Raw genomic sequence first — 11780 nt, 5'->3', positions numbered from 1 at the left:
AGATGAAGTCATCCACAGAAACTGTGATAAGAGAACAATTTGGGGCTAATGGGAATATCTGGAAGTAAATAATTTGAGGCATGTTTATGAGGTCAAATGCTGACTAACAGCCACAATGAGGCTCCTCACAGTGTAAAGATACTTCCAACCTCCTAGCTTCTCTTCTCTAATGAGTTCTGCTGTTTCTTGGCTCTGAGAATCATTGTTTGCCTTTCATCCCTTACATTCTCTAGAATCTATTCCAGTAATTGTAAGGTTCACAATGTTCACTTCAGTTCATCAAACTGATAGACACAATTCAGGTAGAAGTTTTTAAACAGAAATTTTATTGAAAGAATTTTGATACAGTTCATGATTCTTTTTAAATACATATGAAGTTTAACAAAATATTTACATGAATGTGTTCAAGTAGAAAATGTGAAATATACATTATAGATTTGTTGTATTGCACTTAGGCAAATCATAATTGCTCACTTCAGCATATTCAAACCAAATCACAACATAGTCTTTGAAAGTTGACAATATAACCTAGCCTTGTACTCAAACATTTTAAGAAATGTTTTGACTCCATAATCTTCACCTAAGGAATCAAACCCAAATACTAACTTGGACATATGTTTAAACCCCACTAAAGGCAGGGAGGTAAAGTGTTGTAGGGGTATTTAAAATATACTAAGAAGGGATTTGGCAACTTTTCATTCACAGTATTTCCAATACAAAAGACTCATTCTGTTTATCAAACTCACAAAAGTGGGGGGAAAATATCACTTGGGGAAAAAATTTCACTGAATTGCTGTTAAGGGAAGCAATGAAGTTACTTGACAAACTATTGGCATGACAAGATGTGTAGTTCAAAATCTAATCTACACTCAGGCTAACTGATGCACAATGTGTGATACATAAACAAAATTCAAATACTAAAACTCAAAATAAAAAAATTTTTCCCCACTAGTACAAAGTTGAAGTTCTATACAGGAAACAACAATGAAAACAGATGAAAAATCAGTGACGAAATGGAGCGCAACTAAAATTTTGTGTTTGAGGAGACAAAAAAAGGTAAAAAATAATTCTGGGAAAATTTAAATCACTTAATGAATACATGTAGTGTTGTCTTTAAAGCACCTTCAAGAAGTACCTCTGAAAGAGTTTTGGATGACAATACATCAGGGATAAATGAAATCTGCGAATATGGCAATTTTCCATGAAAACAAGATTATGGAGGCTGTCTGGCTCCTGATTTGGCCATACTAAATATAGAAAATTCAAGTGACCCAGGTTCGCAGTCCCAGTTCTGTCAAATTCCAATCCAACCATTTGTAAAATGGATAACATCTGCACATTTCCACTGTATATGAAAAAGGAGCAGCTCACAGGGCTACTTAAAAAAAAATGGCCAAGGTGAATATATAGTCATTTATTTGTGCAAAAATGCCAAAAAAAAAAAAAAAATGCTGAGATGTCTCCTGTAAAAAACAGCAAATTACTGGTTTTACCTATCCCTAACCCTTACTTTTGACAATACTATCTACAGTGTTTACTAGTTAACCAAATATTCACTAAGCATGTAAATCCATGCTAAGTTTGAGGATAAAAGGATATATAAGATAAAGATATTCTTTATTACAAGCTTTCCAACATCATGATCAAAATTACAAATAATTTTCAAGGCTGTTGTAAGAGTTTCAACATTAAATGTTAAGTTTAGGCATTGATTATTATTACTACTTATGAAACAGATTTCTTCCTTTTGAAAGGTGTATATAAAATGTAATGTAAATCAAATCTACTTATCTCTCTCCTGCAGTGCAAAATATTTGTACTTTTAGGGAAGATAATTTCCTAATAAACGAAATTAAGGTCTCTTGAGTAGATCAGTTTCTTTCCTCATATAGCCACAGAGGATGCTATCTTTTGATTCAGTCCCTTAAGCAAGTTACACTGCAGTGGCAACAAAACTTTGTTTTTTAAGTAGTCTTAAAAGTGCTTAAAGGAATTGTGGTTCCTCTTTTTACCCTGCACAGTTTAAGATCAATGGTAAAGGTAGGAAATAAGCATAAGGGCACTGGAAGAAGGAATGAGCCTAAATAATATATAACTACTGTTTCCTCATATCAATTTTGTCATGGTGATTGTTCATTAATTTTATAAGAGAGTCTATTGAGATCTGCTACTACTTCTTGGATCTTTGAAGCACTGCTGAATGACAAACACAAAGCAGAGTAGGTGTCAGCACCTGATTAATCAGTGTTCTACTACTGGCTGTATTCCCTAGGCAAGTCACTTAAATTATCCCCAAACAGCTTCCTCATCTGTAAAATAAGGATAAAAATTCCTTCCTGACAGAGATGTTATGAGAATTAGAGATTTGCAAATGCTCTGTCAATCATAAAATCATGCAAAATTATTCCTTCGTAGAAATTTGAGGATTAAATATAATAATATGAAGGCCACACTAAGCGCCTGGCACATAAATACTTAATAAAAGTTATTCCCTATTCTTGCTTTCTGTGTAATTTGCAGTTAGGAAAAGGTTAAACATAAACAAAAAACACCCTTGTCAGACTCACATCCATTTGGCTTTAAACCAAACTGTCCTTCTCTGCTCCTTTTCTTCAATTTTTTTTGATACATAATCTTTCATTGTATTTGAGGCTGTCTTGAGTCTCTGGTTGAGATCTGGATCACTAAAGCTTCTGGGGAATCATGTCTTCAACAAGCCTTCCAATGAATGTTCAAAGAAAAAAGGAGTATAATTTCCTTTATTTTTAATCAAAGTTCTTATGAATTGAAAAATTTTTTTTTTCAAAGATGGTGATGAAAAGGAAGAAAAAAAGTTTAACTTTCGCAAGATAATGCTTTTATGAAGAGTTAGAAACAGCAATTTTAGTATCTGGAATTCTGGTTAAGATTTCAACATTTTACCTTACTTAAAAGATTTGTTTTATGCAACATTTAATGCCAAGTTTTGCATGGCTCTAAAATTCTTTAAAATGCAAAAGCTTTTCCAATGGCTGAAAACCAACATGACAAGACTGAAATGATATGACCTGTGAATTAGCCTGGTTTATAAAACATACCAGTTCAGAGAACATAAACAAAATAAAGAAACTAAGTAATCCTTAAATTGGATTTAGCCTTGAGCAATTAACAGAAAAATTCACTCATAAAAGGACCACTGTACAGATATCATTTTTTTAAAATGTCAGGAACTGGTTTTATAAAAGTAAAAAGATTAAAATTAATTATAACATCTTCCATAAAGAATATTATGGAAATAATCATATATGAAACATGAGATACTAAAAGTCCATTTATAAAGTGCCTTAATATACCAAAAAAGGAGGTCAGATGTCATTTATTTACAAATCATATTTAATCCCATTTACAGAAAGGCAAATATATTACACTGGAGAGGCAGCATAATAAAGCATAAAGAACTCTCAACTTTGAGTCAGAAAATCTGAATCTTTTTGGCTTTGCTATTAATTATCTCCGTGATTTAATGACAGCTTTTCTGGGCTTCAGTTTTCTCATCTGTAAAATGAGAGGTAGAACTAGACTACTTCTAAGGCTAGTCCTTGCTTAGATGCAAAATTCTATGTTAAGCAATGTAAATATTCTTAACTTTTGGCATTACATATCAGGGTTCTACCATATTAATAATCACTGTAAAAACTGATTATTCCAGGGTAGGTAGGTAAAACATTATAGAGAACTGTGATCAAATTTTGAGTTCATGATTTGGCTGCTGTAAAAAGGTGCAAAAAAGCCATAGCATTTTGGTTTCTGATATATATGTGTAGGTTTTCGAGAATGATGACGCATTCCAGATACAAGGGAAATGACAGCACAAGGAACACTGACCTACAGATAAACTAGATACTGTCCTTCACAAAGACGCATGGGGAGTTAGCAAACGGAGGAAGCTGTGCATACGTTAAGCCCTTCATCTTGAGGAATATAATATACATTTTAAAATCCAAAGCAAGTGGCCAGACATGGTGACTCATGTCTGTAATCCCAACACTTAGGGAGGCCAAGGCAGGAGGATGGCCTCAAGTCAGGAGTTTGAGACCAGGCTGGCCAACATGGTGAAACCCCATCTCTACTAAAAATACAAAAATTAGCCGGGCAGGGTGGGGGGCACCTATAATCCCAGCTATTGGGGGCTGAGACAGGAGAATAGCTTGAACCTGGGAGGTGGAAGTTGCAGTGAGCTGAGATTGTGCCATGGTACTCCAGCCTGGGCAACAAGAACGAAACTCAAAACAAAACAAACTCACAAAACAAAAAACCAAAGCTAGTATAGATATATTTCTGTTTGGGAAAGTTTACTAGGAAAGGTAAACTGTCCATGAGCAATAAAAAATTGTTCTCCAGAGAATATTTTGGCTTTTAAAATATTGGCAAAGTTACACTCAGATATGTTTTTTTGTAAGAGTTAAGCCCAACATCAGGGACATTGTAAATTAATTTTATAACAAGACTCAGGTAGTATTTCTTATTGGAATTATCTACTTTAGTAATACACATATGCCAAGAACACTGATAAGACAGTATTTTCTAAGAGTGACAAAAAAGTTGCTTTTTCTAATTTTTTACTGCTGCACACATAGGTATACTGGCATTTAATTAAAGCATAAATGTTAATGCCGACTTGCTAAATGATCTGAGCTGGCAATATCATGTAACAAATGCAAAATTAGAGTTTTACATCAGTCTAACACTATATAAACATACTCAAGCATTTGTGTACTGATAGTACAGTCAAATAGAATGATTCATATTTTGACAAAAACTAAACTTGGAATGGAGGGCTCTATGAAAGGCAGACTTGGGCCTTCAAATATCTCCATATGTGAAATATTAGTAGTTATACATAACCAGATTTTAAAGGCACACATCTAAAATTTCCCTTCATCTAGATCTGTCATTTTCTCTAATATGCCAAAACCCACAAAATATCCCAGAGTTCTCTCAGACTTGGTGGTGGTTGCAAACTTCTAAATGATTACTTACATTTGTAATGAAAAAGCAGTACCATTATCAGGGCACTTCCTTTTGGACTTTCCCTCTTAAAAGACCTCAACAGTTGTTTTAAGCACATACTACTGCAGTAAATCATAGCTTTAGAACCCCCTGGCAGAAAGCAAACGTGTTTAGAAAATACTACTTTGCCTGCAGGAAAGAGACTACTGATAGAGTTCATGGCAATCTGCAGTTTAGAAAAGAATGAAGAAAGTGGTCTAGTTCTTCTAATACAGAATATTTCATAGTTGTAGGTCAAAAATAGGAGAAAAGACACTCAAACTTAGAAACAATATGGATTTCTGCCATATCACTAAAAATTACTTATGGATCTACATTCTTAATTATCATTTCCATCCTGCAGAGTTTTTTATCCAACATTTACAATTTTTTAAAGTTAAAAGGGAATACATATTGTAAAATGAGCTTTAATGGAAAAATATTTACCCAGATCATTATCTCTTCATAAAACAGAGAATACTTAAGTAGAGTGCTCAAGCACTTATCACAAATTGCAATTTTATTTTTTCAAATACATAAGAACCTAGAAAATCAACTTAGTACTTACTTCTTAGATATCTGTGTTAGGAAGAGTTCCACATCACCACATTTCCTCTGTACCTTTTATAATTCAAATTCAATAAAATGCTGCTTTAGGATTCCTGCAAGCGACTGTGTTTGTGCAAAGCTTAAACAGGAAAACAAAGTGGATGACTTGGCATTTGAAGAATGAAAAAGCTAAACAGCACTGTCTCAACCGTTTCTGCCTTCAGTCTCCAATGCCTTTTTTTAATCATAAAATCCATAAAAATGGCAAGGAAAGATATAGGAAAGTTTATTACAAACACAGTTGCTTTTACAGAAATTTGGAATTCAGCAGATGTTTTAAGTCAAAACACAGCTTTCTGTGTAACACATGAATTTGCAAAGTTTTGAAAACACAGCCCACAAAGTAATTTAAAATGTGATAATTAAATTTGTTTTAAAAATCAAATTAACATCTTTTATTTTCCGATGAGATAATAAAAGAAAAATTTTCATATATCCAAACTAGCTATGCTGGAAGTACACAAAAAGACAATCTGTTTACATTACTAGCAATAGTCTTGTTTTATACAGATTACAGAATATCCATTAAAAAAAATACATGACCTTTGAGGGTACATTTCTATGCTGGCAAATACATTTTCTGATACAAAGGCACTTTGAAAACCCAATATGGTTTGGTTCGTAAGTTTGCTAGGTACAAACAATTTTATAAACATATGATTATACTGAAGAATGTCAACAATTGTGACATTACATATAAAACTGATTTCCAATTTCTTTATTTTTTTAAAAAAAGTAATACTGGTTTTGTGGGAATGAAAGCAGTGGTTTCCAGCAGCTTCAGTGAAGACATTCCAGAAGACTGGGGGCCCGCAATCTGAAATTCTTACTGGCTGGGATGAGAGGATGGTGGTGCGGGCATTCAATATGCAAACAAACAAACAAAAAAACAAAAACAGAGAGAAAAAAGGACAAACCAACACCCTAAACCGGAAACCTCAGACGTCAAAATGGTTTGGAGAAAAGAGCACAAAAGAAAAGGCTAAAAGTCCAGGAGACATCCTCTTAAATCTAATCCCTTAGCTGTGAACTCCCCACAGAGCATAAACGGCTGACTCTACCCAGTGTACTCGGTGCTCGGGAGTTGTAGAGATAACTTCTCTGTTTTAAAAAGCTGGGTACAATGTTTTGGATTGTACAGTACCAGAGAAATTTGGTCCGTAAAAGGTGCATAATTTCTTTCCATTCACTACATGGCTGCAAAGTCAATCTGTACATAGAGCTGCCTCACTCCAGCCTGGAAAGTTAAAAAAAAAAAAAAAAAATTAGAAAATCAAACAAGCCAATAATACACTACACATTTCAGGAAAGTAATTCTTTTCTTTTTCAAATCTTTTTTTTTTTTTTTAAAAAAAGGAAAGAAACAAATATATTCATAAGCTACAAAAAAGAATCTCCATTTACCACTATGAAATAATAAATAAATAAGAGCCATGTTGACAGTCTTACTTCTAGGTGATACTAAGAAAAATGCAGTTTCCCTTCTATATTACTCTGTTAGAGGACACCATGGTGCTTGACTGGTTGGCTACTAGTTGAAATCCATACATCAACCCTGTCTAAATCCTCCTGTGATAAATGATTAGTAAACAATTTTAGCAAGTGTAACCATCTATTAGAATTATTTTGCACTCCAATCCTCTCTTCAGTTTTGGGTATGAACTTGCTACTGAAGGATACTGCTCTCCAAATTGTCCCCAATATCTTCTGTATTAGCAATTGACTCCTTTTCAACTGGATCACTTCTATTAGCGTACAAACACACTGTAGCTGTTTCTATCTTTGAAAAAACCTCATGAGAAATTACCTTTTGGGTACAATGCACACTACTGAAGTGATAGTTGCACTAAAAGCCCAAGCTTCACTACTATGCAATATATCATAACAAAATATATCCTTGTAACAAAATATATCCTTGCACCTGTATCCCTGAAATCTATTTAAAACAAAAACAAAAAAACCTTTACTTAACCCTACATCCTCTTCTGGGCTTCCAATCTCTGCTCTTCTCTACAGCAAAAAGCCTCAAAAGAGTTATTCATATTTGCTATCTACGAACCTTTTTCTCTCTTCTCTCTTGAACTCATTTCAACCAATATTTGCCTCCCAACACTTCCTCAAAACTGTTTGTCCAGGTCACTTCCACACTGCTCACATTAATACCCAATTCTCAGGCCTCTCCTTCCTACTTTACCTGTCAGCAATAATACAGATGGTCACTCCCACCTACTAAACATTTTTTTTTCACTTTTGGCTTCCAGAGAATATTCACTGGTTGCCCTTTTACCTCACTTGTCTTTCTCAGTCTCCTTTGCTGGTTCTTCCTCCCATCTGAACACGGAACACTGAAATACCCAAAGGCTATAGAGAAAAATAAAGCTTGGAACAGGAGCTGGCAAATGCCTGAGCACTCCCAATACACTTATCACCTTGTGATATATTATACAACTTATTCACGGTGTTTGTTTATTGTTGACCTCTCACTGTAATACAATCTCTCCAACATAAAGGATTTGGTCTTCTTTTTTACATTGCTGACTCCTAGGACCTCAAGTGGGAACCAGCACGCAGTTAAGTGATCAATAAATATTTGTTTAATTAAAGGGAATTCTACCAATTTCCTTCTTTCAACCCCAAATAATCTATTTTTAATTAAAGGAACCCATCAGTCACAATAAGCCCTTTCTTCTCTGTACCACAGAATAAAAAGGTAAATTGGAATATTTAATAGGAAAAAACCAGAGTGGAGAAAGAATTAGCACTACCTAATTCTGGACTCCTCAAAGCACTGTTTCCTAGCTTGGCTTTTTTTCTAGCATTCAGGTAGGAGGGCTCTGTACTAACGAGTGCTTGAAAGGAATCAGAAACCACTCTAATGGATAAAAAGCTTGATAGACTCTAGAAGCTTGCCAGCATAAGGAACATATTTTAATTTTGCTGCTGCTTCTCCTATTTTTTTTTTTTATAAAAGACCTTCCTGTGGAAAGTTAAAGCTCTCCATTATTCAAATTTAAGAAAAGTATATTTAATAGCATACTCTCCTCAGTTAAGATAATTGATTATGAAAAAGGACAGAATTCAGTATCTGATGTTCTTGAGCTAAAAATTAAAATCAAACTTCAATTTTTCTCATTTTAAAAGTGTTGATAAAACACCAACCCTACTAATCTGACACAGTTGTTACATATTCATCCAATATTTGACAGATATTCAATAAATCCTTGCTATATGCCAGGAACTTATAAAAGGCTATTACAAATTATTATAATTGATTACAATTATATAATCTGACTTACTATCCAGATGACACCTGAAATGACTATACTTACTCTTTAAACATTCTCATATATCAAACCATAAGAGGAAATAAATATTGTTCAAATAAATTATCTTAACTTCTTTTCTTTTTCAACAACATTGTTAGTGAAAGTAAAATGCGCAAAATAAGCTGGGCTCCTTTTATGGTCTCTGCAATTTCCCTACTCTTAGCCCTAACACAGAGAAGATGGTAATAAAAAATGAAGTAGCCCAAGGCAATAAAAAAGAAAGAGGAAAAACAAAGAGGCTAGGTAAATTATCTTTGCATAATCGTGAGTTAATTACTCAAGCTGATACCCTTCCCCTGAGGGCTTACAGCTTTCCACAAAAGCTCAGTCTAACAGAAAAAAAGAAAGTCATTTTGCTTCATCCATCTGGCCTGAGAGGACAGCTTCAAGTTTTACAGATTTACATTTTCCTTTTCCAGTTTCCTTCCAAGAGAAAAGTGGAAGAATCCTATGGTAAGTCATCTACTCCCTGAATGCAAACTAAGTTTTCTATAATTTATTCATATCACAAAGACATGACAGACACTCCAGCAGATGAAAACACTGCTCAGGTCCATCATAAATTCTACCCACAGAATGGGACCAGAAGCCAGACACTGGCCGTCAGGTCCTTAAAATGTGAAAACCAGGCCGGGCGCAGTGGCTCACGAGGTCAAGAAATCAAGACCATCCTGGTCAACATGGTGAAACCCCGTCTCTACTAAAAATACAAAAATTAGCTGGGTGTGGTGGCATGTGCCTGTAGTCCCAGCTACTCGGGAGGCTGAAGCAGGAGAATTGCTTGAACCCAGGAGGCGGAGGTTTTGGCGAGCTGAGATTGTGCCATGGCACTCCAGCCTGGGTAACAAGAGCGAAACTCTGTCTCAAAAAAAAAAAAAAAAAATGTGAAAACCATACAGTACTCACTGCATATCCTGAGAATAACATACAAACCATACTTCAGTCAGCATTTTTATAAATGGGGAAGACACCTAGTTACTTTGAACACTTTTATGCTCCTTAGAAAATAAATGTTAACCTGGTGCCATAGGCTTAGAATATCTTCAATACATATTTATTGTTGTAGAAAGGATAACAAATCAGAAGTAAAAAATTTAGAGAAATACATAGGAATATGACTATAGACAATTGTTTTGACTGAATTTATATTCATCTTTATCCCTTTAAAATGAAGTCTTGAAAAATTGCCTTACTTTTCCTTGTGAAACCTAAATCATTTCAGAGTTACCAAAATAATGAGTAAATGTGACTAAATTACAAGTCAGGAACAGTAACTTGAGTGTTAGTTTCCTTTCTGTAAATTGTCTTTTGAGGCTCATTTAATGTGTTAGGTACCTATCACAGTACGTGGCACATGAGCTCTCAATAAATGCCAGCTGCTGATGCTGTTATTCCCCCCACTATTCACCAGCCAGTGAACATTTATATCATGTGGATTACTTCAGAACAATAACCCTGGGGATCTGTCGGCCTCACAACCTGTGGTTGTTCACTGCAACCTCAGGTCAGATTCTGGTGGAGTTCAAGTACAAATGATGAAGAGAGATAATTGGAAGACGGATAAGGAAAAACTGCAGAGCAGGCAAGCAAAATCAATACTGAGGATACATTTAAAGCCCTTGATCCAAAGTTAAAAAAATAAAAAGGCAAGGTAGGAAAACAGCAATCTACCTGAAGAAGGGTAGCAATCCACTTTCTCCAACTCCCTAATCTCTCCCTCAAGCAGACAGAGTAAGGTTGGATGAGCCACAGGAAGGAATTATGATCCCAGGAGAGTTAACGGGGGCAGAAAGTTTCTCAAACTTGAGGCACTCTTATTTGGGCTTGTGAGGAGGCTTTTATGTTCCTTCCTGAGTATCAGTGTTAACTTCTATTTTGAGGCCAGAGAATAGAGCACAAAAAGCTGAAGCAGGAAGCTGGGTGCTTAGGACTTAATAGGCACAAGGGAGAAAGGCAGAAGAGTAGAAAAGATGGAAGGAATAAAGGTAGAAGTTCTATCAAGGAGTAAATATGTATTTGGCAAGACCGTCTTTTGTGTTTTGTGGAACTGAGAATGGTAATAAACTCCAAGCGTATTCTAGACTTCAAACATATTCTAGATGTTTCTTTAATGTGTTTTCTTCAAACATTATTTCTAACAAAAAGCATATTAAAATTTGGATAACAGTTATGATTATGAAGTATGTTATTTAAAAAAATTAACAAATACTATTGGCCAATTTAAAACATAAATGTTAATTGCCATCCTAATCTAGAATCCCATTTTCTTTTCATTTGTACAATAAACACAAAAGATGAAATTTCTATTTTACCAATTCCCACATAATAACTCATCAAAACATAAAATTAGTGCAAGGGTAAAAAGAGGGAGAGGAGTTTTTCCATGCCAGCAGAAAACCTGGTACTTTAAAAACTGTATTGTCACTTAATAATCCCAAAGAAATCTTAGTACTGAAGTGGTTTTCAGCAATGCACCTGCATTAGTCTATATTCACATACAGCAAGCCAACTTCTTGAGAAGCTGAAGATTAATTGGTAACTCTGGAAAATGAGACTAAAAGCATAATGCTTAAGATATAGTCACAGAGCTGTAGTTTTATAAACAAAATAGAAAGTTATAATTTAGATATTGGTCTCCTCAGTTTAAAGTTATCCTCATAAAAGTTTTAACAAGGGGGGATCCAAGATGGCCGTTTAGGAACAGCTCAGGATTGCAGCTCCCAGTGAAAGCGCAGAGGGTGAGTGGACGCCGTGTTTTTATTGCCCACAGACTAGGAAATTCCCGGGCAGAGGTGCTCCACGGTCACCAGCGCGGCT

At 34.9% G+C, this 11780-nt stretch overlaps 1 protein-coding gene across 2 annotated transcripts in view; it reads right to left on the bottom strand.

The window, feature by feature from the left end:
* Positions 1-309: 309 nt before the first annotated feature.
* The window catches only part of SLC30A7 (solute carrier family 30 member 7), a 75363-nt gene continuing 63892 nt past the window's right edge, over positions 310-11780 (bottom strand). For both annotated transcript variants that reach the window (XR_001830679.2, XM_017547629.2), the window contains one exon: positions 310-6874. Coding sequence is in view for 1 of the 2 variants with exons in the window: in XM_017547629.2 (XP_017403118.1) it covers positions 6827-6874 (48 nt within the window). In the remaining variant the exon portion in view is untranslated. The remainder of the gene's footprint in view (positions 6875-11780) is intronic.

Source organism: Cebus imitator, unplaced genomic scaffold, assembly GCF_001604975.1.
Source record: "Cebus imitator isolate Cc_AM_T3 unplaced genomic scaffold, Cebus_imitator-1.0 Scaffold199, whole genome shotgun sequence".
Lineage (NCBI taxonomy): Eukaryota > Metazoa > Chordata > Mammalia > Primates > Cebidae > Cebus > Cebus imitator.
The sequence above is the reverse complement of the archived record's forward strand: the minus strand, read 5'-3'. Positions and strand labels throughout refer to the sequence as shown.